Consider the following 25,192-nt stretch of genomic DNA (forward strand, 5'->3'; position numbering starts at 1 on the left):
GTATTTAAGAATACTGTCAGCTCCTTAACTAGTTGTGTCTTTATAACTGTAAGAATAAGCCTTTTATTTCAGTTATATTTATTTACATATCAAATACAAATGAATAATTGTGTTCTTTAGATAAGAAGAGAATGAATGATCAGCTAGATAAAAATAGAAACCAAAACTGTACTTATTTTACCTACTAGGAAAAAGTCCAATTTAATTTAGCTGGAACAAAGATTGTTTCATAGTGTTGAGTTTTAGGGGTGCTCGGACCCTGAAATAGTGACACGAGGGTCCTTCCCAAATGAATTCTAGCCAAGCCTTTTTTCAGCCAAAGAAAGACAAGGTTTATTAAAAATCCACCTAATATATTAGCCACACTTTGTTATGGTAATGTAAGCAGGCCAGATTGAATTTGAGCACCTTAATGGAGGCCAAGATGGGTGGGAGGGATCTAGAATTGGCTGAGTAGTCTGGGTGATTGGAGGAGAGAGTCTAGGGAGGATCTTGATGGGAGTGACCAGTAGTCTGGAGTGACTAGACTTTGGAAGTGAGAGAATGGGGTTTAGATAGGATCAAGGGTAGGAAGTAGTGGTTAAAAAATCCAGAGGTAACAGACAATGAAGGCCTGGGTTAGGTTAAGGGTAAGAGAGAATTGAGCATAGCAATAATGGAAGGCCAGTTGAAGGGATTATAGCCCCAAATGAAAGCCAGATCAAATGGGAAGATTTAAGACATATGGGAAATTGGGTGATGTACTTACAAGAGAAAAGATAGCTAGAATGGGAAAGATTTTGTGGAAAAAATAAGGAGCTTGACTTTTTTTGTTTTGGTTTGGTTAATTGGGTTTGAGGTGCCAGACACATACTGAGATAGGGATGTCTGTCTATAGACAGTGGGAATTTAGGTCTGGAGATTAAAGAGAGAGGTCAGGGTTGAAGATATACAGGATGTCCCCAAAGTCTTTTTTAACTGTTTAAAAGCTGCACTAAGACTTTTGGGACACCCTGTTGGACATCATCATGATAGGAGTGAGGCCATAGGGGTGAAAAAAATTAACTTCTTTCTATGAGCATTTATTAATCACTTATATTGTTTCATAGCACTGTGCTGAATCTGGAGATGCAAAGACTGGCAAAACAGTCCTGTCCTCAAGGAGCTTTCTATTAAGGGAAAATAATGTATGTAGTAAATTAAATATAAAATATATTCAGAGTAATTGCTAGTGGGAAAAAGACTAGGGAAATGAAGAATAGCTTCCTGTGGGAATTGACACTTGATTGAGCTTTGATGGAAGTTAAAATTATGTGAGGTGGAACTGACGTTAAGATATGAGATCGAAGGATCGAAGACTTAGAAGTAGGCACCTTTGAGGCCATCAAATCTGCCCTCAGATACTAGCTCCAGGTCACCCTGATAAGCAAGTAGTAGAGCTGGGATTCTTTCCCAGTTCATCTGATCCTCAATCTGAAGTCTGTTCTGTTGTGCAAAGAGATTGTGCACTGGGAACAGCCAGCCAGACAATCTAGCTAGAAAGTAGGGTGCATGAAAGAAAGAAACAAGAGCATGAAGGACTTCTTAAGAGCAAACCAAGCAGGTCGTGTTTTATCCCAGGGGCATAGGAAGCCGTTGCAGTTGTTGAGTTAGAAGAATGATATCTTCAGTCCTGTGTTTTAGGAATAACCTTTTGGCATCCTTGTGGAGAAGATGAATTAGAGAGGGTAGAGATTTATAGAGACTAGGGGAAGAGCTGATGAGGAACTCAATTAGAGTAGTTATTGTGTGAGTAGAGAGAAGGAAGATTGCTGAGGGTGCTGCCAGAGACCCAGAAAGTTTCAGCACTGACAAATTTGTTGAAGCCAAAGGGTTCAAGGATTGGCTCTTTTCAAGCTAGTCCTGACTTCTTCTGGCTTTGCTGGCTGTAATTATCTCAAAATCTTTGTAAGAAGGGGTGTCAGGAAATGGGAATTCTTTCTTTGTGATCTGTGTGCTGCCCGGAAACTTCTGACTTCCTGGAATCTTCATCAAGCACACTAAATCTCCTAGCAGTGAATTTTAAAGCATAATTCTCATTAATACCAGATGTTACCTCTTAGTGATGTCTCATATTTGGGCAAAAATTTGAAATTGTACTGATTATCGGTATGCCATTTTCTAGATATAGTAAAGTTATATGACAGTTGCACTTGCACACCTCACACAAAAACCAGGTATTTGACTCTTGGACGTCTCCTGAGTGGAATACTAAATGAGCTCTATGCTGTATTATTTTAAATCAAATATGACAAAAAGTCAGTATTTTTTATCTGATGGTTTTCCACAGAATAATTAGTGGAATTATTACGAGTAATGTTTTCTACTGCTTTTACAGTTTGAGATCATGGAGGTTTCTTTGGGGTTGGGGAGAACCTTTTTATTCTCCACAGGAAACTTTGCAACTCTTACTAAATCAATTACATAAAAATGGTATAGAATTTGATTTATTATTATTGTAATTATGAAATGAAAAGTCTTAATGTAGTATGAATAACCACTTTCTAATTTATCTATTTAGTTCCATCAGACTTTTGTAGTTTTGTGTAGTAATGATTTCTATTGCTTTTACAGTTAGAGTTCATGGAAGTTTTCTTAGTGCAGCCCCAGTGGGGGTGAAGTGAACTTCTTAGTGCCGCAAAGGAAATTTTGTGGCTCTCATTAAATCAATACAATCAAAATAGTATAGGATTTATTATTATTATTACTAAATAAAAAATCTTAATGTAATAGGAATAGTCACTTCCTAATTTACACTTAGTTACATCAGATGTTTGTGACAATTTTGTATAGTTACACTTTTGAGTTAGCTATTTAAAAACACTTAAGTTTGATTTATTGCCCATGTCTAATTTTTATTACATTTTTAGCTGCATGTTGATGTCTCATTTTGAAGAGCCCAAAGTAACAGAGGATGAGGAGCCACCTACAGAACAGGACAAGAGAAAGAAAATGGTGAGTTACGACAAGTCCTTCCAAATGTTATGCATTAGCAAATATTCTAACGCAGTTTCTCTTGGGGGTGGGAGGGAGTGACAGTTTGATTTTTATCCATAAAAGTGAGAAATCTTTTTCTGAATGTTATTGTAATTATGATTTCTTAATACAGTAGGATATTGAGAACTCAAACTTAGAATTATCTAAAAGTAAGATGCTTTTGGAGAGTGGATTTTCCCTCACAATAGGTCTTCAAGCAAAGCCAAATGAGCATTTGCTCAGAGTTTTATGGGAAAAACTCTTGGTCAAATATGACTTAGACTAAATGGTCTCTGGAGTTGCTTCCAATTCTGAGTTTTGACCTTTTTATACTGAATATTTATGAATTGTGTTCATAAATTTACTGAAATTCTTGGTTTTCCCTCTTCTCACATTTCCTTCCTAATCCATTTTTCTGAAGTGCATCATAAATATTTTAATGTCCTATAATATGTATGCCTACTAATAAGTTGCTTTGTGTCTCATTATGAAATTTGATGAAAAACAGAGAAAAAGCAGTGACTAATTATGACTTGTAAAAGTCAGTGATGGAACATGTCTTCTCTCTCTGATGGAACCAGATACACCTTTTCATATATGGCCAATGTGTTAACTTGTTTTGTTTGACTGTATATATCTGTTGTAAAGACAAGCTTCCACTGAGCATTTGGTGGGTTGGTGGGTAGTGATAAACGTGAAAAAAAAAAAGCATCAATAATACAGTTTCAAAATAGAGGGAATGAAATGCTTCAGGACACAGAAATTTGTTACTACTTTGTTAAACATGTATCCATATTTCTTTATTAAAAAATCTGTGTGGCTAAAATTCAGAATTATGCAGTCTGTCTGTCCTGTTCCCTTTGTATTTTGAAATGTTTGTGATTGTTGAAGATTGTTGAGTTTACAATGGAAAAAAAGAAAAGGAAAAGTACAAGAAACACAAAGATTGTCTTAACAGTTAGGTCATTTGGAGTCTGGAGTTTACAAGTACTTACTTTGAAATACAAATGTACATATAATAGGTACGCAAAATGTGTATTCAGTTTGGATTTTTAGGATCTTACTATTCAAATCATGATCTTTGTTCATTTGAATTTGTACACCTGCACTCTGAAGGGCTCCATCCTCAACCTGCAGCCTATATTGTTAAGCTTTTTCTACTTTCTTATATCCTGGGATTTATTTTAATCTGTTCTACCCTACTGCCTTTTTGTTTGGGATTTTATCCTTCACACGTGTGCTTTTTCTTATTTCTCCTTAAAACATTGTACTCTTATGAAATACTCAGTTGTTAATATACCCATGGAAATATGTGTATATTGATGGTAACAATACCTGCCTGGCCTTAAAATGAGACCATCCTATTAAAATCAGATATGAGTTTGCCTGAACTTTATTTCCTCTCTCACTTAGAATGAAACCCTTTGGGGGCACTTTGCTCTTTTCTTTTCTCTATATAGTAAGACATGAAGATGCATAGCATTTATGTAGACAGGAATTGAAACCTATAAGTGAATACTTGATATTCTGTTCATTATACAATCAGCAACCTCCTTAGGCACTTCTCAGTTTTTTTTTAACCAAGGTACATACATACTGTGAGTATCTTCATTAGAATTATAGGTCAACTCTTATAAAAGTATAATATTTAACTCTGCTTTTCATATTACCTATAATATTATTTACACCAGTAATAGGTATCATCTACTGTAGTTTATATTTAGTTATTTGGGTTCTAACCTTTTCTTAAATTTTGCCTTAAAATATTCCCATTAATTTTTTTTCAGCCTCTTTTACTTTTATTTTCAAACATTTCAGAAACATTTTCTTTTTTTTTTTCATTTTTCAAATGCTTTATTAACTTCTGATTTACATCATTAATTTCCTCCAGATTTTGAGTTACAAATTTTCTCCCACTTTTTCCCCCACCCCCCACCCCAGAATAACAGTCCCACAGGATATCCCTTCCTCCAATCTGCTCTCTCTCATATCTTCTCCCATATCCCCTTAGACTTTTCCAGTTACGGCATGGTGAATCTATATGCCCCAGTACCTGTATATCTTCTTTCCCAATTACATGTAAGATAGTATTAATAATAGTATATATGTATATGTAATTTTAAACATTTGATTTTAAAACTTTGAATTCCAGATTCATTCCCTTCCTCCCTTGTCACCCACCCTTACTGGGAAGATAAGCAGTTCAGTATAGATTGTACATGTGTAGCTAATGCAAAACATTAACATAGTAGATATATTGTAAAAGACTGACTATATTTCCCTCCCTCCTTTCCCACCACCCACTTGTTCTATTCTTCACTTCTATCCCATCCCTTTTCAAAAGTGAGTGCCTCCAACTTCCCTCCCCCCCAGCCTGCCCTCCCTTCCATCATCCCCCCTCTCATCCTCCTCCCCCCACTCTCCTAGGGTGAGATACCCTATTTAGTGTGTATTGCATTCCCTCCCCTAGCCAAATTCAGTGAGAATAAGGTTGACCCATTCCCTTTTGCCTTCCTATTCTTCCCCTCAATTGTAACTCTTTTCCCTTGCCTCTTTATGAGATAGTTTACCCCATTCTGTCTCTCCCCATCTCCTCTCATTATATTCCTCTCTCACCTCTTAATTTCCCCTTTTAAGTATCATCCCTTCCTATTAAATTGGTCCTGTGCCCTCTCTCTATGTATACTTGTAAACACATATACACACATTCACATATGTATTCATATGCCGTATACCCGATATATATATATTTCTGTTCCCTTCAACTATTTTCATACTGAGAAAAGTTTCATCAATTACAATTATCTTTTTTCCATGTAGGAATGTTAATAGTTCAGCTTTGATCAGTGGCTTATGATTTCTTTTCCCTATTTACCTTCTCAAGCTTCTCTTGCTTCCTGTATCTGGATGTCACATTTTCTATTCAACTCTGGTTTTTTCATTAAGAATACTTGAAAGTCCTCTATTCCACTGAATTACCATATTTTCCCCTGAAAGATGATACTGAGTTTTGCTGGATAGGTGATTCTTGGTTTTAATCCCAGCTCCTCTGCTCTATGGAATATCCTGTTGCAGGCCCTTCGATCCCTCAGTGTAGAAGCTGCCAGATCCTGTGTTATTCTGATTGTGTTTCCACAATATTCAAATTGTTTCTTCCTGGCTGCTTGTAATATTCTCTCCTTGATCTGGGAATTGCGGAACCTGGCTATAATATTCCTAGGATTTTTCTTTTGGGGATCTTTTTCAGGAGGTGATTGGTGGATTTTTTCAACCTCTATTTTGCCCTCTGGTTCTAAAACATCAGGGCAGTTTTCCTTGAGAATTTCTTGGAGGATGATTTCTAGGTTCTTTCCCTGATCATGGCTTTCAGGTAGTCCAGTAATTTTAAAATTATCTCTCCTGGTTCTATTTTCCAGGTCAGTGGTTTTTCCAATGAGATTATTTCACATTGCCTTCTATTCTTTCATTTGTTTGGATCTGTTTAACAGCATCTTAATTTCTAATAAAGTCATTAGCTTCCATTTGCTCCAGTCTAATTCTAAAGCAATGATTCTCCTCAGTGAGCTTTTGAGATTCTTTTTCCATCTGGCAAATTCAGCTTTTTAAGACATTCTTCTCTTCATTGCCTTTTTGAGCCTCTTTTGCCATTTGAGTCTGTTTGTTTTTTAAAGTGTTATTTTCCTCAATCAGGCTGTTGACTCTCATTTTGTAATTTTCTTGCATTGTTCTCATTTCTCTTCCCAATTTTTCCTCCACTTCTCTTATCTGCTTCTTAAGGTCCTCTATGGCCTCTAACCAGCTTGTATTTTCCTTTGAAGCTTTTGGTGCAGGAGTTCTGACTTCACTGTCTTCCTGCTGTTCCATGCTTTGCTCCTTTTTGTCCCCAAAATAGGAGTCTAATGTTGGAGTCTTCTGTTTGTTTTGCTTCCTTTGCCTGCTCATGTTGCCCCTCAGTCACTTGACCCCTGGGCTTTTTGCCACAGTAGGACTCTGCCACCAGACAAGGGAGCTTTCTTCCCAAATGCTGGGGTTTTCTCAGCTGCTGGAGGTATTAGTTGGGTGCCCTCTCTGAGGCCTCCACACAGTCTGGCAAGCTGGACACACACCCCAGGACCTCCACCCTAGACTGAATTCCAGATCCAAGCAGGTTAAAGCAAGAGCGATTACCCCTCATACTGGTCCTTAATCCCCCTACACTTGGCACCAGCACGACATCTAAGCTGACGCACTCCCAACTACTGGTCCCAAAGTCCAGACTGCACTGACCTTTCACTTTGTCCTTTGCATCTATGTGTTGAGGAATCGGGAAATGGCCACAGCTGCTGGTGATCTGGAGTTCCTCCAGCTCCTGGAGGCCTGGGCTTGGCTCCCAGAACGCTGCGCTGGACGCTTGCTTCTGGCCTGCCGGGCTGTCTCCAGCAGGAGGTCAGCCTCCCTGTGCCATCCCATGGGCTCTGTAGCTCCAAAGTTTATTTATAGTTCCCCTCTACATGGATTGGGGAAGGTGGAAGCAGGAGCCCTGCGGAGGTCCTGCCTCCACTCCGCCATCCCGATGTCCAAAATATTCCCATTTAAAACAGTAGGATAATACATTTTGAAAAATATGAATTGAATTATATGTTTTGTCCATACATGATTTATGGCTTATACTTTAAAGTTATTTATTACCATCATTACAGGCATGACCAATAAGCATCTTTAGAGAAATTCTCTTTTTTTTATGTACTTATTTTTAAGTCCATTCTTCTTGTTAGCCTTTTAATATAGATTCTTGTTAACGCCACTAAATCATGTATGCAGAGCCTAAAGGCTATGTAATGTTCTAAAGGTAATATAGCAAATTATTTGAGTAAATTTATTTAGGGACATACTGTTTATAATCTTTATAGCTTTAAAAACACAAAATTAGTTTCATTGTTCATTCCTTGTATGAATTACGTATGATTCTTCAATGTAAACTTCATAATTGTGAACCAATTTGGTTTATTTTTAATCTGCATTGTCACTCTTACATTGTGACATGTTTAATAATAGAAAGTTTTTTTGAAGATAATCTAAAGGTGCCTTATGCTGTTGTTTCAAGTGAAAAATAAAAATTATAAATAAATGTTTATTGGCAGGTAGGAATGAATTATTTAAAACAAAAAGTCAGTATTAAAATTTTTTCACTTAAAAAATAAATTTCAGGGTGGCTAGGTTGCTCAGTGAACAAAGCACCAGCCCTGGAGTCAGGAGGACCTGAATTCAAATTTGGCCTCAGCCACTTACTTACACTTACTATCTGTGCAACCTTGGGCAAGTCACTTATCCCCAATTGCCTTGGCTTCCCCTCTCCAAAAAGAAAAAAAAGAGGGAATTTCTTGGCAGTCACAAAGTATGTAAAAAACAAATATGTTGTAACATGGAAAAAATTTGAACTCTACAAAAGTGCCCTTGGCCATATAATTACCTCTTGACCAGCTGTTCATTGATGGGAGCACTGTTGGTGAAAATACACAATTTTGGGAAATTGATTCAGTCATTTAGAAAATGTACCATATTTACATTTGAATATAGGTATGTTTGGCCATCTGAGAATACTTAGAATTTTAAACTGTAAAAGCAGTGTTTAAAAAGTTACCATCAAAAAGCTAGAAACTTATAGATTTCTTACCTGTCACTTTAAAATATATCTGCCATTAGAATGTACACTGTGAAGGCCAGGGGCTACCTCTTACCTTTCCATATTGTACTTATCGTATTTTAGCACTTACCATAGATATCAGCATTATGAGAATCTAATTAACATTTGTGGAATGACTGAGAGAAAAATATAGAGAAAAAAAGACCATATCTTTGTACCAAAATAATTGGCTCCAGTGTGCTAGGTAGTAATTATTATTGGTTACTTTCCTCATGCCACTTATTTGGTTGCTACCTTGCTTTATATGAACATCAACAATATTCAGATATTGTTGGCAGTAGAAATACCAGTAGTATGGCCAAGCCTCGGCATCTGGAAGAACTCTGTTCAGCTCCACCTTCTGAGACATTTTGGCCATGTGATCCCAATGACCCAGGAAATCCTCAAGACTGCAAGCTGAACAACAGTGGCTTAATTCCCATACTGGAAGATAGTTTGTCATCAGGAACTCTATGAGATGAATCACAAGTCCAGTTTAAAGATAAACAAAAACAAAAAAACTTCAATTGAGGAAAGAAATGATAGTTCAGATAAGGGCTGAGTTTTCAAAAGAAGTCAACTTGGGGTTAAGTGGATAGTTATATAAATTTACCTAGCTTTGAATGTACTTACAAAATATAGTGTAGTAAGTGTATGTGTAATTGTTATTCTGACATTTATTTTGTTCCTTTTCATTACACATATTTCCATGAAACAACTAGATAGCTATTTTCAAATATCAGCTAATTTACTTTATTATCTAATATTGTTTTTGTTTAATGTTAAAAGATCTTTAAAAATCTTCTACTTCGTTATATCTTTTCGACAGACATAGCATACTTGAAGATTTTTTTAATAACTGTTCAAAAACAATTTCTATAACCATGTGAGCAGGTATGTGACATAGTGGACAGAGCAGTGGGCATGGAGTCAGGAAGACCTGAGGTCAGAATACAGTCTCAGCCGCTTACTGTGTGACCCTGGTCAAGTCACTTAACCTCTGTTTGCCTCTGTTTCCTATTCTGGAAAATGAAGGTAATAACAGCTCCTTCCTTGCAGGATTGTTGTGAGGATCAAGTGAGATAGTTGGGCTTTGTGGTTTGTTTGTTTGGTTGGTTTTTTAATGCTTGCTGGTTATTGATTTGATTGACCCAAGATAGGGATGCTGAACAGGGTAGAATGAGAGAATGAAAAATATTAATTGATGACGATATTTCTTAAAGTATTGGTTCACACATTTTTTTTCATCTGTGGACCTTTATTATATAACCATCCCTCCTATATGATCACATCTGCCACCAGGAAAAAATGTAATAGAAAGATTACTGTTGCTTTTGATAGAGGTGATATATGCCTTTTTATTAATTGTCACATGTAAATTTTATTTTATATTATAAATAAAAAATAGAAATGCTATCATACTATACCCATTTATGCTACAAAAGACCATTCTGTGGATGATCTTCACAAGCCTCAGTCGTTCTTTTATTTTAAGAATCACTGCCTTAAAATAGCCATGGGACGGGGGCAGGGCGGCTAGGTGGCACAATGAATAGAGCTAGAGCACCGGCCCTGGAGTCAGGAGGACCTGAGTTTAAATCCCACCTCAGATACTTAATACAAAACTAGTCATATGACCGTGGGCAAGTCTCTTAACCCCAGTTGCCCTACCTTCCCCCCTCCAAAAAGCAAAACACAAATTGCCATGAAGGGAAGTGTGTATGTTGGTGGTGGCTGCCCTTCCTTCTCGAAGAATGCTAAAATGACATCACTATGTTGGAGTCATGATATAGTGTGTCTGACTGTGACGATGTGAGTTTGGAAGGCTCTGCAATTCTGTTTCACTTATAGGAATAATGCATAAATAATGCGTAAAACACAATGCCTTCTTTGATGGAGGCACGCTATGCTGGGTGGTCTTTTGCCAGTTTCTCCCATGCTACACAATTGATTCTCCTGAGAAATTTTGAGGGTCCTTGTATCACTTCTTCTGACCTCCATGTGAGCTTGCCTTGTGTGAGTTCTCTGTAAAATGGTCTTTTAGGCAAATCTGTGTTTGGCATTCTAACAGTGTGGCTAGCACATCAGAGATAGGCTCTCTGCGACCGTTTGAATGCTTGGCGATTTCGCTTGAGAAAGGACTTCAGTTTTACTTAGGGCTGTTATTTGAATGTGATGCCTGCTGAGCTCTCTCTCAGTAAGAGCTGTTTGTCTTTCAGTTCTACTGGATTTTATGCTGTTCATAAGTGTGCCACATTCCACATTTCTATGATTAGTAGAATCATCTTTTCAAAAGTTTTTATGCATTTTGTGTGTGTGTGTTTCAACCTCAGGGTATGATCTCTGCCTGCCACAGTAAGCAGACCAGGGGCCTTTGATCGTATGGCCTGAGCCACTTGTACAGGGTCATGAGTTGAGCTGTAAGTGTATGTGTACCTGCTGCTTCAGCACTTGCCTGTTGCCACAGGACTTTGACATAGATAAAATGGTATAGGTGATATCTTGATTTTCACATAAATTGGACTTAAGACAGAGTTGTGCAAAGTCATTGGTTTCACTCTCTCTTCTAGAGTTATCAAAGTCCAGTGGCAAAGCAAAAGTCAGGACCATTGGCGATGGCCTGGGATATATTGGATGACCTTGGCATCTTCAGTGTCTAGCCAAGCTGTAAGCATCTCTATGGCTCCTGCTTCTGCTGCTTTCATAGCTATTGGAATGAATTGTTTTCAGCTGCCCATTCTGTCAGAGGAAGTCTTCATGTGTTTGGTTAGGTTTGAGACATCTTAGTTATCTTCAGCCTGGTTTAGCCTGTTTGCTGAAATGGTTTACTGGGGTGTAGCCACTGTGCATACCGTAGCTTCTTGGAGTGGAAGGTAAGAGTTGGGTGAGAATTGGACACCAAAGGTGAATGAGCAGCATTGCAGAAGGCTCAGCAAGCCCTCACACCAGAGCTGCTAGTTCTCCTTTAAAGAAGTATGTATCTAACAACTGTTGAAGTACCTGTTGTTCTGGAATAGCTAAACTGACAAAATACATTGTCCTTTCCTCTTGCATTGTTAAGTTAGTTGGGTGCATGAGGAGGGGGAGGGGATGATGGCTCTCTAAATGAATCCCCTATGGGTGCCAGCTATAATTGTACCTGCTCTCAGTAGCTTTTCTCTCTCTTCAAGGTCCCATTCAAGGTCCTGAGGTCCCTTCCAATTCTAAATCTATGTATGATCCTTTGTGCCTTTATTTGATTCAGGCAATCAAGGAAAAGTTAAGAGAATTTCTTTCTCCTTTTAAACTGCTTTTTCTTCTCATATATATATATATATATATGTATATGTATACATATATATGTATTCATATATTTGTTTCTTTGTATATAGGCGAAATATTTATTAGTTGACTGATTAAATGGGAGAGAGCCTGGGGCAGACTGTGTTACAGGGGGAAATTAGCACAAATAATTAATCCCCTGAAAAATGATCAAGTATTCAAATTCACACTATTTGAAGGTATAACTATGTAAAATATGGAAATAGGTTTTAGCCCAGTGGAAATATGCAACATGAACCTAGATACACTAAGTAGGACCTACTTGTAATTGAATTGAATTCAATGCTGATCATTGCCACCTAGAAAAAAACAGCTTGGGATATGTCAAGATTTGGCAGTGCAATACACACATGCTACTTACTTTCAGTTGAACATTTTGATTTTGTTATCCCTCTAACTTGTGAATCTGCAAAAACATATTCAAGGTCCTTAGGACCCCACATCCATTCTGGCCTTGAAACTTCCTCCCACTTACCAGGAGGCAAATTAAAAATAACAATACAGATAAATTATTAATAATTATCACTGATTATTCAACTCCTACTAGCTACATCTTTTGAAATCCTGATTATCCATCTATTTTATACACCATGTTTTATATTAACTCAGTACTAAAGAAGAGCATTGAAGATAATTTCATTGAAATTATAGCATTTCACTTTTTATTCTTCTATTTTCTAATTGTCTGTGCTTTGACAATATGACTTTTTAGTCATTACCTGCAAAGTAATTAGAAATGAATATCTGTGTTGAACATAAACTTGTACAGGTTTATTAATGATTATGTGTGGCATAATAACCAGAGCACAGTAAAATCACTGAAAGAAAAAAAAAACCTTCAATTGAAAATTTCAAATACAGATTTATTAATAGTTATCATGTAGGGAAATTTTGCTTTCTGATCCCTCAACTGATGCTGTTAGTAAAACTACTTAATAAATTTTACTTTCATCTTTGTGACCTTTTTAAGATTACTCTCATTAAAACTGAAATTTAGTGCAAGTGGTCATCATAATTTTATAGGTTTTTTATTAACTTAAAAAATATTAAGATATGAATTAGAAACTCCTAAAAAGAGAATGGACTGGATCCATTAGAGTAGATGGTTAACTGAGGTGATGTAGTATCATAGCAAGAACTTCTTATTTTTTGTCAGAAGACAATGATAATGCAAGTCACTTAACTGGAAACTTGAGTCTGAGTAGTCTATGGAGAAAATAATGATAAGGATAATGGAGCAGCTGTAGTGGACATCCAAGAAATAACAGGACAGCAAAGCCAATTATAATTTAGGAGTGTTTATTAACCAGCTGGTGACTGCCTCCTCAATAGGGAGGACAGCATTGAATCTTCTGAAAGGTATACTTTTATAGAGCTAGGTGTTGCTAATCAACAAAATGTGGTTCCAAGGGAAGGGGTACCATTTCTAGTAAAATCTGAGGTACCTAACAAGAACAGACTTGTATCTGGGCTAACAAGAACAGACTTGTAGCTGGGGTATATTTCTAGCAACACAGGTGAAAAGTTCCCTCACTATTATGGCCTATCAGGTGGTTTCCAGGGACCCTGGTAGGGGCCCCTTCTGGCAGGTTTTAGGGGGCTTTGTTGTATAATTTCTGATGGGCACTTCACAGCAATGTGATATAAATAGTAGATAGTGTTTTGACCTTAGAGTTGGGAAAATAAGAGTTCGAATCTTATTTTAACTTTGGGCCAAGTTACTTAACCTCTTAGGTCTCAGGGTGTTAGCTTCAGATTGCAGGTTGATGTACTGTTGTTTGATCCGCATTGATTGGTTTCCTCACTTGAAGAATCCTGTTCCCATGAAATCATCAGGCTGGATGAAAATAATCAAGCAATAAGTATTAAGTGACTGTTGTGTGTTATATCCTATATTAGGCATAGGGGATACCAAATCAAAACTTTTTCTTCATGATTTCTGAAAAATAAAATAATCCCTGTGCTCATTCTTTCTAGAAAGCCAACAATTTGCATAGATAAGTGAATACAGAATAAGGAATTTTGAGGATGTGGAGAAAAACCTTATATAGTGATGAACCAATGTGTATTCGCCTTGGCAAAGTTGTACCTTCCCTTTGGATAGTGAGTTTTATAGTGGAACAAGATTTCTTTGGGAGTACTGTGTAATCAAGGCAAGGTTAAAAGCATCCAGACTAGTTTTGGACTACCTCACTACAGTGTGCTTTCTCCTTTTTTTGTCCTTAATTTCCAGTAGAAACCAAGAATATGGAATTCGATACAAAACGGTACTTTAGTTTGTTATGTGGGTTCCTGTTTTACTTAATTCTTATACTCTCTCCTTTATGGAATTCATACTGTGTGTTAGTGACCAAATGGCCCAGTTTGATAAGAAAACTTTACGGGTTTTTTTGGCAATATTTTTGCTAGGTCATTAAAAAGTAAGAGCAGCAAATGCTTTTCTTCTCATTTGCAGTCATAGTGGACTTTAGAGGTTCAAAATACTTAATTAACATTTGAGTCACTACAATATGACCCAGATGGAAAGAGTTCCTTTCTTCTTTTAGTTTGTTATTATAAATTATTACAAACTTTTAAACTTTCAAATTAAAAATTCAACTTTTCCTTGGAGGCTAGATGCTGCAGTGAATAGAGCGCCAGCCCTGGAGTCAGGAGGACCTGAGTTCAAAAATTCATCTTTTCCTTTGTAATTAAAACCACCTGTTGATGATTTGCTTATCTTTCAATAAGTGGAATTATTTAGTTAAATTCCATTTGTTTTTTTTATAGTTGTTGATTTAGTTATTTTAGAAACACCTTTTATGGAACATACAATTAGATGGGTTGTCAACACATCTTGGGGGAGCACTCCCAGTGGTCCCAGGATATATGGGTAGGAATGTTTTCTTGGGGTATCCAGGCATACCCCATGCATTTTCTTTCCCTCCTGTGTTCCTTAGTTAGTGGTGGTGGTGTTTTTTAATGTAATAGTTTTTTATTGCTTTCCCCTCCATATTCTTCCCTCTCCTTCCAGAGAGACATTTTTACAAGAAATATTTTTTAAAGAAAGTAAACAGGAAAATGGGGAAGAGAAAAAAAAAAACTGGCAAAACTGATTAATGCATTGCAAAAGATCCAGTTCCAGTACAGTGTTCCATACCTGTGGGGCCCCACATCTGCAAAGGGGCTAGGCAGAAGTGTCTTTTCAATATCTCTTGTTTGAGGTCAAGCTTGCTCTTTATAATCTCTCAGTATTAATGTTCCACTGTTTTGTGGTAGTCTTTCTCTCTACACTTTTTTAGACATTGTTCATATTGTTTTTCTGACTTTGTTTACTGTAGTTTGCATCTAGTCTTTCCATGCTTCTCTGTATTCTTCAAATTCCTAGTTTCTTACTGCATAATAATATTTCATTCCATCCATGAACCACAGCTTGCCTTTTTATTTCCTAATCTCTGGGCATCTGATTAAGTTTACATTTTTTGTAACTACAAGAAGTGCTGCTGTAAGTATATTTTGCAGGTTTTTTTAAATTGTGGAGCTAATTCTGGCATTTTAAGTTTAGCAATTGGATCTTTAGATCAAAGGATGTGAACATTTTCATAGCATAATTCTAAAGTGTTTTACAGACTGATTAGACTTAATTCTCAGAGTCATCAACAGTGAATTATTATAGTCTGTCTTCTACAGCCCATTCAAAATAGACTTCTTGGATTTTTTTTAATGTTTATAAATTTTCTGTTTAAGGTAAAACCTCAGAATTCTTTTGATTTGTATTTCTTTTATGATCATTGCTTTAGAACATTCTCAATAGTTTTCATTTCTTTTGAGAACTATTTGCTTATATTCTTTGACCACTTGTCTTTTGAGGAATGGCTTTTGGACTTACATATTTTACATATCTTTTATATCATCATTATATATTTTGGATATCAGAACTTTATCTTCAATCTTTGTTGGCTTTTTTTTTGCTTCCTAAAAACCCAGTGAAGTCTACCTGTCCTTTAAAATTCCTCATTTTCTCAGACCTTTCTTGTTAGGTATTATGCTATATCTCTCCACTTATTATCTACTCTCTTTCAGAAAGCCGACTAAACTAGGTACCTCTACCTCTCCTCTCAGTCTCTTCTGCAGTCTCATCTCAGACCTCACTATTCCACTGAAACTGCCCTCTCTCAAGTCAGCAATTATTTCTTAATTGCCAATTACAGTGGCCTTTTCTCAGTCCTTATCTTTCTTGACCTAGTGGCAGCATTTGAGACTGTTAATGTTCTCTCAAATACAGTACTTTCTTTTTTTCTAGGTTTTTATGGCACTGCTCTCTCCAAATTATAACTTTCTCTTTGTAAGTGGAATTAATTTGTTGAAATCCATTTCCCTCTTTGTTCATTTATTAATGCAATAATAAACAAATAGAACATAGGAAATGTTGTTTTTGAGGTAATCATGTTTTTTTTATTACTGGACAGAATTATCAACTTTTTGAATTACATATAGAAAACATTTGTTTTAGAGGCCCTTAACGCCTCACATACTCTTTGGTTTTATAAATTGAATACTTATTCATATTATTCCTATTTGCTGCTGGAAGATAACACTATACTTATAAGAATGCATAATAAATGAAACTTTTATAAAAACTCCAAACTGCTTCACGTATTCATTTTAATTCATGTTTCAGAGCAATTTAATTCATCTTTGCATATTTAGTACATGACAAGGTATGAAAATCCTCCCCATTCTGATTACCACCTGCCTTTCTAGCATTATTTCATAGCATTCCTTTTCATGCACTCAAAGTTCCCACCAAACTGGCCTAATAGTTTTTTCCTTGACATGTTATTGTTATCTGACTCATTGCCTTTGTGTTCCCCCTGTCTTCAGTGCAGTATTTTATCACTTTGATTACTACCATTCTTCAAGTCTCAATCTTTTATGAGCCTGCCTGAGAGAAAAGTTATTGAAGTTACTTCTGAAATTACTTTGCATTTAGCTATATTTTATCTCCTCAGTAAAATATAAGGTCCTCTTTGTCAGGGATGTTAGACTTGTTTTTGTACCTAGCATGGTGCCTTGTGCTTATTTTGCACTTAATAAATGTGTAATTGAATTGTAGATGACTTTTGTATCTCACATATGAGCATTTTTACTTTTTTTTTTTTTTTTGGTCTTTTCGGAGGGAGGAAGGCAGGGCAGTTGGGGTTTAAGTGACTTGCCCAAGGTCATACAGCTAGTGTTAAGTGTCTGAGGCCAGATTTGAATTCAGGTCCTCCTGACTCCAGGGCTGGTAGTCTATTCACTGCACCACCTAGCTGCCTCACATTTTTACTCTTGAATAAAGTGTTTTCCACCCTTCTAACAATAACTTAGATGTCTGTGTTCAATCAGTTTTTCTATCCAGATATTTTGAATGATTCTTTGTTATCTACACAGGCATTCTATATTCATCTATTGGGGACTTTGTATATCCAAATGTGCGTGTGTGTGTGTGTGTACTTATACATTTTCTCAATTGTACCTTAATAAAAAGTAATAAAGTGGTATTTGTATGAGTTAGGATCTATTCTAGCACCAGCAGTTGCCTCCTGGTCCATTTTCTTACAAACAAGATGCCCTGTTGTATGGAGTACTGGACAGAATCAAGGAGTAAATATTTATTAATTATGGGCCAGGTACCAGGCTAATTGCTAGGGATACAAAAAAAGGTAGAATTAATCCCTACCTTCAAGGATATTGCCTTTTCATGGTGGTAATTAGGCACGTACAGGAGCTATAGAGTGTAGTTGGGATGAAACTAGAGAATGTCACTCATCTGGAGGAACTGGGAAGGGTTTCCTGCAAGAAGGTGACATTTGTGTTGAATTTTAAAGGAACCCAGGATTCTAGGGAGGATAGCATTACAGGGATCAGGCAGTATAAAGACAGAGAAATTGGAAATAAAGTATAGCAGTATCATAGTGTTTTTAGAAGGGTGTAAAATGTAAGGAAAGATATGGAGGAGCCAGGTATTAAAGTGTTTTGAATGCCAACAGAGGACTTTATAATAGAGAGCTATTTGAGTTTATTGAATAGAAAGATTATGTGATAGGAAAAATATTTTAACAACTACGTGAGGGATGGAGTGGAGTTGGAGAGACTTGAATTGAGAGAGGATGAATTAGAAGACAATTGTAGTGGTCAAGGTGTTACAGGGCAATGGGGTCCTGAACTTGGGTGGCAGCTCTATGAGTGAAGAGAAGGGGCAATATGAAAAGATGTTGTGAAGGTAGAAATGAAAAGATTTGTCAGCTGATTGAATATGTGGGATGAGTTTGAAGTTGAGGAAGATACTAAGATTGCAGACAGACAGCTGGTATTGTGTGACCTTAGACAAATCAACAACTTTTATAGGCTTCAGTTTCCTCATCTCTAAGATGAGTGGATTGGACTAGATGACCTGTAAGGTCCCTTCCAGCTCTAGACTATGAGTAGGAAGATGAAGATGGTGACCTCAAAAATAATAGTCATGGGGCGGCCAGGTAGCACAGCAAGTAAGAGCACCGGCTCCAGTGTCGGGATGACCTGGATCAAATCCGGGCTCAGATACTCAGCACCACACCCAGAAATAATAACTGGCTGTGTAACCTTGAGCAAGTTATTTAACCCCAATTGCTTTAAAAAAAAAAATAGTCAAGTTCAAATAAGGGGAGGATTTGGTTGGGAATGTATTCTCTTTTGGTCTTGTTGGGAGTTTGAGATGCCAATAGGACATCTAATTTACAGTTGGTGATAGAGAACCTGGAGCTCAGGAGAGAGACTAGAACTAGATACATGGATTTGGGAATCACCTGTATTGAAAGGATAATTAAATCTTTTGAAGTTAATGGTCTTACTAATAAAATGAGAAAATGAGTAAGGACCCAGGACAGGGCTGTGGGGAACACTTAGTGGGTATGACATGGATGGTTCTCCCTTTTCTCTAGATTTTTGTTCTTAGTTCTTTTCCTACCCTATTACTCTTGGCTAAATCTTCATCATCTAGGTCATACCTGCTGAACATGGGTTTTCCTCAGAGCTCCATCTTGGTTCCTTTTCTGTCTGTATACTACTTTACTTGATGACTTCAGTCAGCTGATCTGCTTATGTCAGCCCCTTGCCCTTCACTCAGTAGCAAAACACCCCAAGGAACAAATATAAAATTCTCCGTTTGACATTCACAGCACTTCATAACCTTACCAGTTTTCTTATACTTTATCATCCCCTTGTACTCTACAACCCATTGATTTTTGCTATTCCTCAAACAAACCACTCTCTCTCCTGAATCTGAACATTTTCCACCATTGAACGTTGTCCCCCAGGCCTGATATTCTGTGTCTTCCTCTTGTCCTCCTGGCTTCCCTCAAGCCGCAGCTACAATCCCCACAAGGCTTCTACAAGAAGCCTTTCCTCATCCTCCTTCATACTAGTGCTTTCCCTCTGCTTATTATTTCTAATTTATCCTGCATATTTATTACTTGTTTTTACATAGCCGTTTATATGTTGTTCCCAGGAAACTGGGAGGGAGGGAGGGAGGTGGAGAGAGACAGACAGACAGACAGACAGACTGTTTTTGCTTTTTTTGGTTTCCTCAGCACTCATTTAACACAGTGTCTGGCACGTTTATTGTTCTTCTTGTTCAACTGATCAGTGATGTTTGACTCCTTGTGACCCTATGGATCACCTGTCCGTGGAATTTTCTTAGCAAAGATACTAGAATAGCTTGCTTCCTTATCCAGTGGTTCCTAGGTTAAATGACTTGCCCAGGGTCACACAGCTAGGAAGTATCTGAGGCTAGATTTGAACTTGGGTTTTCCCGACTCCAGGCCCAGTGCTCTATCCACTAAATTTATTGACCGACTATTATCCTAGGATTTTAGCTTATCAACATTGATATTCTTTTTTCTCTTTCACATTTGTTTTACATTCCTTCCTTTCCTCCAAGGCAGCTAGAAGAAGAGTAGAGAAGCATGTAAAACTCCTGTCTGCAGGAAGGGTTGCAGAAAGACCTGAGTTTAAGTTTGACCCCAGACACTTACCAGCTATGTTGATCCAGATGAAGTTACTTAAACTTTATTTGCCTCAGTTTCTTCAGCTGTAAAATAGTGATGACAGTAATAGCACCTACCTCTCAGGATTGTTGTGGAGATCAAATGAGGTGATATTTGTGAAAAACTCTTTGCACAGTGCCTGGCACATGAATGGTGTTATATAAACTCATTCCCTTTTCCCTCTCTTCTCCTTCCTCATATTCTGTATTTACCTGATCCTGTGTTCCTCTTAATGTAATATTATGCTTGCAGAACTGAAACTCCACTACTTATTTCTCTCATTGAGATGACTTCTCTGTCAGATTTTTCTTTTAATAATTAGTACAGTTTTGTAAAGGAGGGCAGAGGGAGAGGCGAAAGCCAGTAGATTTTGGTTGGATAATTTTGAATTTAGAGGTGATACATCAGTAAGCACTTGACACTGCCAGATCAAGGGTATGACCATCTTTTCATGAAGCCAGGATAAATGGGTGAAGAATGGGAATTGAGTAGATTGAGGAACTGAATAATTTTTGAGGGAGAATCGATATGTATGTTAAGCACCTCCGTATGATGGCAGGAGTTGGGGAGAATAGAAAAATTGTGAGCCAGGTATCAAATAGGTCGGTTTTTTTTACATCTTGTTTTAAGTTATAAGTCACCTTTAAATTTCATCATTAGAGATTAGTTCATTGTACAGACATCAGGTGAGTAACGGTGCCTTGCTTGCAAATAAGGTGACATAGTTCAGCCAGTTCTTTTTTCCTCAGGTATAGATAATCACATAAATATATAAATAACATATTCAAACAATGAGTTGTACATTTTCTATCAACTAACAACCCTTTACTTAATATAAGTACAATTTTTATCATTGTTATCAATTTTAAGGAAAGTTGCCATATAGAGGGTGAATAAAAGCATGTGTAGTTTATGATGAAATCTCCAACTATCTGGATTGCAAAGCCAGAATCCATTGAGTCGGGGGGAGGGAGCGGTGGTACACTTTGTCTTTCTTAATGCCTCCCTCCAAGCAGGAACCCTGCCTTCTATTTATAGCTGCCAACTTTCTCCATGATTTTCTCAAATCTCTAAAGATCTCCCTGCACTTATTTAGCCACTTGACTCCATTGTCTAAAAGAAGAAAAAAAAATATCCAATGAAATGAAAACATTCTAGAAAATTTAGCTCAAGTGTTTATGGAATCAGTCAGCATTTATGAAGCACCAAGGCCCTCTGGTAAGCATTGGGAATACACAAAGAGTCAACAGACAGTCCTTGCTCTCTGTAACATCATCTGAAATGTTAGAAAACTTGGTACATACACAATTAGTTTCTAGAATAAATATCATGTTATCAGCATATAGTCAAGATGGAAATATTTGACTCCTTTATTTCTTTCCATCATTCTCAATGTTTTTGTAAATTCTTGATAGTTGATATTTGACAAAATGATGTGACTTTTTTGAAGTAGATTAATGCATTGGCTCCATTCTCTTCCTTACCTTCCTCATTTCCTACTTGTAGTACTTGTACTTTTTAGTCCTTTACGTGATAACTTGACCTTGTGGAGCAGTTTTACCAAGAGAGTTGAGATTACAAGATTTGCCTAGTCATTTCAGTTACTTGAATCACAGAGATGATTGGCATAGTGGAGAGAAAGATTGAAGGGAGCAGGTGCTGTTATAGAAGTTTCTTATTTACAATGTCCAAATCATTCAGCCGCTTCAGTAGGGGTTACATACAGAAATAAATGAATATACGGGGAACTTTGGTAATACTACCAAAGATGAAATTTATATTGCAAAAAGAAATTCCATTATAACTGTCCTGGGTTCTTCCTTTTCTCCTCCTTGCTTCCCTCCCTCTCCCTGCCTCTCCTCTGAAACACACACACACACACACACACACACACATACGTTTTCATTTTCTGTAGTTAGACTGATAAACTGGAGTCATGTGGAATCCTGTCACTGAACCTCTTTGGGCTTCCATTTTCACCTCTGTAAAGTATTGGCAGGGGGTGGGGGTGGGGTTAGGGATAGGATGGACTAGACGAATTCTTATTTCTCTTCCGTCTCTAGATTTATTGTATTTTTTGACAGGAAGCTGCAGAATTGGTATTGGTGAAATATGTTTGCTGACATTTGTGTTTGTTGGATAGGAGCTGTAGGGAAGGTGATTTATTAATGGTAAATAATATTACTTTGATGTGCACTCAGGAGGATGCTAAAAGTTAAGCTGAACAGTGAACGTAACTACATTTTCTGAATAATGATACGGGTGAAATTTAAAAAATATTGAAAGTATATGTATTCCCTCTCAAATAGATCATTTTATCTAATTTATGAAGTTTGTTTAAGATTTTTTTATAACATTTTCTTTGGTGCCATTTCTCTTCTGTTCTTCCCCTATTTTCAGTTGTGATGCTAGTTCTATAAGTAATCATCCAATCAGAATATAATGTTTCTTTTTATCTTCATTTCGTGTTTAAATCTTTTCCCCTGAAATATAAACGTTCTGATTATTAAATATTTAATATGTGTACAGTTGTGCTTCAGTTACTGAAATGGATATGTTGTAGAAAATTTGAATGTAAATGAATATTTTTATAAATTAAGTAAAAGTAAACATCGGAAAGTTCCTTTTGTAAATTAAATAATGCACTCCTCTCAGGGCACAGAGTCACTGGGCATCATATCATTATAAATCTCCATTATAAATCATTATAAACCTTCATCCTTGCTTGACTTACCTTTCTTTGCTTCATTTCTTTTCTGCTCTCTCCCCCCCCCACCAAAAGTTGGCCTACTACCTCCCAACAGCTACTATTTCTTCTCTTTGGATTTCTTTTTTGTCACATGCAAGGCAGAATAGGCTACATGCAGGGATGGGGAACATGTAACCTCAAGACCACTGGTTCCCCAGCACAGTCTAGAGTTTCAAAGTTTCTTCTTTCTGTACTTTAAGCAAACATGAAATATTTTTAAGTTTTTGAAGAGATTTTTACTGATAATTATGAAAACCAGTTAAAGTAGTTAAAGATTTGTTGTTTAGTCATTTTCAACTGTGTACACGTCTTTGTGACCCCATTTGGGGATTTCAAGACAAAGATACTGGAATGGCTTGCCATTTCCTTTTCCAGCTCATTTTACAAATGAGGAAACTGAGGCAAACAGGGTTAAGTGACTTACCCAGGGTCCCACAGCTAGTAAGTATTTGAGGCAGATTTGAACTCAGGATGAGAAGTCTTCTTTACTCCAGGCCCAGCAGTCTATATATACTACACTACCTAGGCTGCCCGCTTAAAAGATACAAAGTTGCCAGATTTTTTAACCTAATTATCATTGATATTCATTAGATTGTATTTGGAGCTACATATAATCTTTATTGTTCTTGGCTTTACTTATTTTTCAGTGTTCATTCAAAATATGTTAAGCAAGTACTCAAAATTTCAGTAAGACATGGCTGCTAGGAAATTTATAGTCTAATAGGGCAGTAACATAAAATGCACTGTATAGCTAAGTGTAATAAGTACAACAGAGAGGTGTGTAATAGTAGCCTCCTAATTGGTCTCCCTGCCATAAGTCTATCTCCAATCTGTCCTCCACCCAGCCACCAGAGTGGGTTTCCTAAAGCGAGGGTGTGAACATATTACTTTTCCTACTCAGCCAACTTGTAGGGGCTCTCACTTTACCTGTAACAGCAAATATAGACTCCTTTCTTTGACATTTAAAACTCTTCAAAACCTAGTCTCGTATGCATCCATACCCTTTGACCTAGAGATTTCACTGCCAGGTATATACTCCAAGAAAGTTATTGATAAAAAGAAAAGCCCCATATGCATCAATATATTTATAGTAGCACTTTCTGTAGCAGCAATGAATTAGAGACAAATTAAAATGCCCATCTGTTCTTTTTGGGGAACCTGGGAACATATGATAAATGCCAGGGGCCTAAAATTCAGACTGTAATAATGTTGGAAAATTAGAGGAGCAATTTATGGAATGATTTGTGTACCAGTCAGTCAATCAACAAGCATTTATTCAGCACTTTCTATGTGCCAGGCGTCATCATAAATGCAGAATAGAAGGGATTTAGCCTTATAGAGGAAGGCCCTAGCAGCTAAGTGCTTAAGCTGAGAATCTTAAGGGAAGCCAAGGACTCTTAATTGGTTGAGGTGAGGAGGTAGAGCATTTCAGGTATGAGGGATAGCTGGCATAAAGGGATGAGAATTGGAGATGGACTATCATATGTGAGAAACAGCAGGTAGGGCAGTGTGATTGAGTTGTAGAGTTTTTGGAGAAGAATAATGCATAAGAAAATTGGAATGATAAGAAGTGGTCAGATTGGGAAAAGCCTTAAATGTCAAGTGGAGGAAATTATATGTGATCCCAGAGCAGGAGTTTTTACCTAGGGTCCTTGGATAATTTTCAAGGAGTTCATTAAATTGGATAGAGAAAAAAAGTTAATATATTTTCGTTAACCTTTCATTTCCTTTGTAATCTTTATTTTTTATTTTATGTGTTTAAAACTATCCAGAGAAGTGTTTCATAGGGTTCACTTGTTTGCCAAGGTGGGGGCCATGACACAAAAAAGATTATGAACTTGTATTCTTGAGGAATATGCTGAAATGTATTGGGCAGGGGGGTATGACATGGCCTAATCTATGCTTTAGGAGAATGGATTTGACAGTAGTGTGGAGAATTAGAGTAATGAGAGAATTGAGACAGAAGGTCCAATAGAAGACTGTTGCAATAGTATAGTCAAGAGGTGATAAGGTCCTTAATTAGAGTTATATAGCTGTGTGATTAAAGAGGACATGTATATGAGAGCTCTTGTAAAGAAATAAATCACAAAATTTACCAAATGATTGGATATGTGGGGTGAATAAGATCAAAGAGTCAAATACAACACTAAATTTGCAAATCTGGGTATCTGGAAGTATGGTGTTGATGGCTTTGAGAGTTATAGAGTAAGATGGAGTGGTGGGTTTGGGGACAGAGGAGAAAAAATTGAGTTCTGGTTTGAACATGTTGGTTTTGAGAAGACTCCAATTTGAAGTATCAAATAGTTGGTAGTCTAAAATGGAGCTCAGGAGAGAGACTAGTAGATAGATGGATGGATGGATGGATGGATGGATGGATAGATAGATAGATAGATAGATAGATAGATAGATAGATAGATAGAT

The 25,192-nt window shown here is 36.9% G+C and overlaps 1 protein-coding gene across 2 annotated transcripts in view; it reads left to right on the forward strand.

Moving 5' to 3' along the window:
- IPO11 (importin 11) overlaps window positions 1-25,192 on the forward strand; it is a 230,997-nt gene that overhangs the window by 197,815 nt on the left and 7,990 nt on the right. For both annotated transcript variants that reach the window (XM_069096384.1, XM_069096383.1), the window contains one exon: window positions 2,889-2,973. In XM_069096384.1, the coding sequence (XP_068952485.1) occupies window positions 2,889-2,973 (85 nt within the window). The remainder of the gene's footprint in view (window positions 1-2,888; window positions 2,974-25,192) is intronic.

Source organism: Petaurus breviceps, unplaced genomic scaffold (assembly GCF_028583685.1).
Source record: "Petaurus breviceps papuanus isolate PSGF00001 unplaced genomic scaffold, PetGlider_PUasm1.0 229, whole genome shotgun sequence".
In the NCBI taxonomy this organism is placed as follows: domain Eukaryota; kingdom Metazoa; phylum Chordata; class Mammalia; order Diprotodontia; family Petauridae; genus Petaurus; species Petaurus breviceps.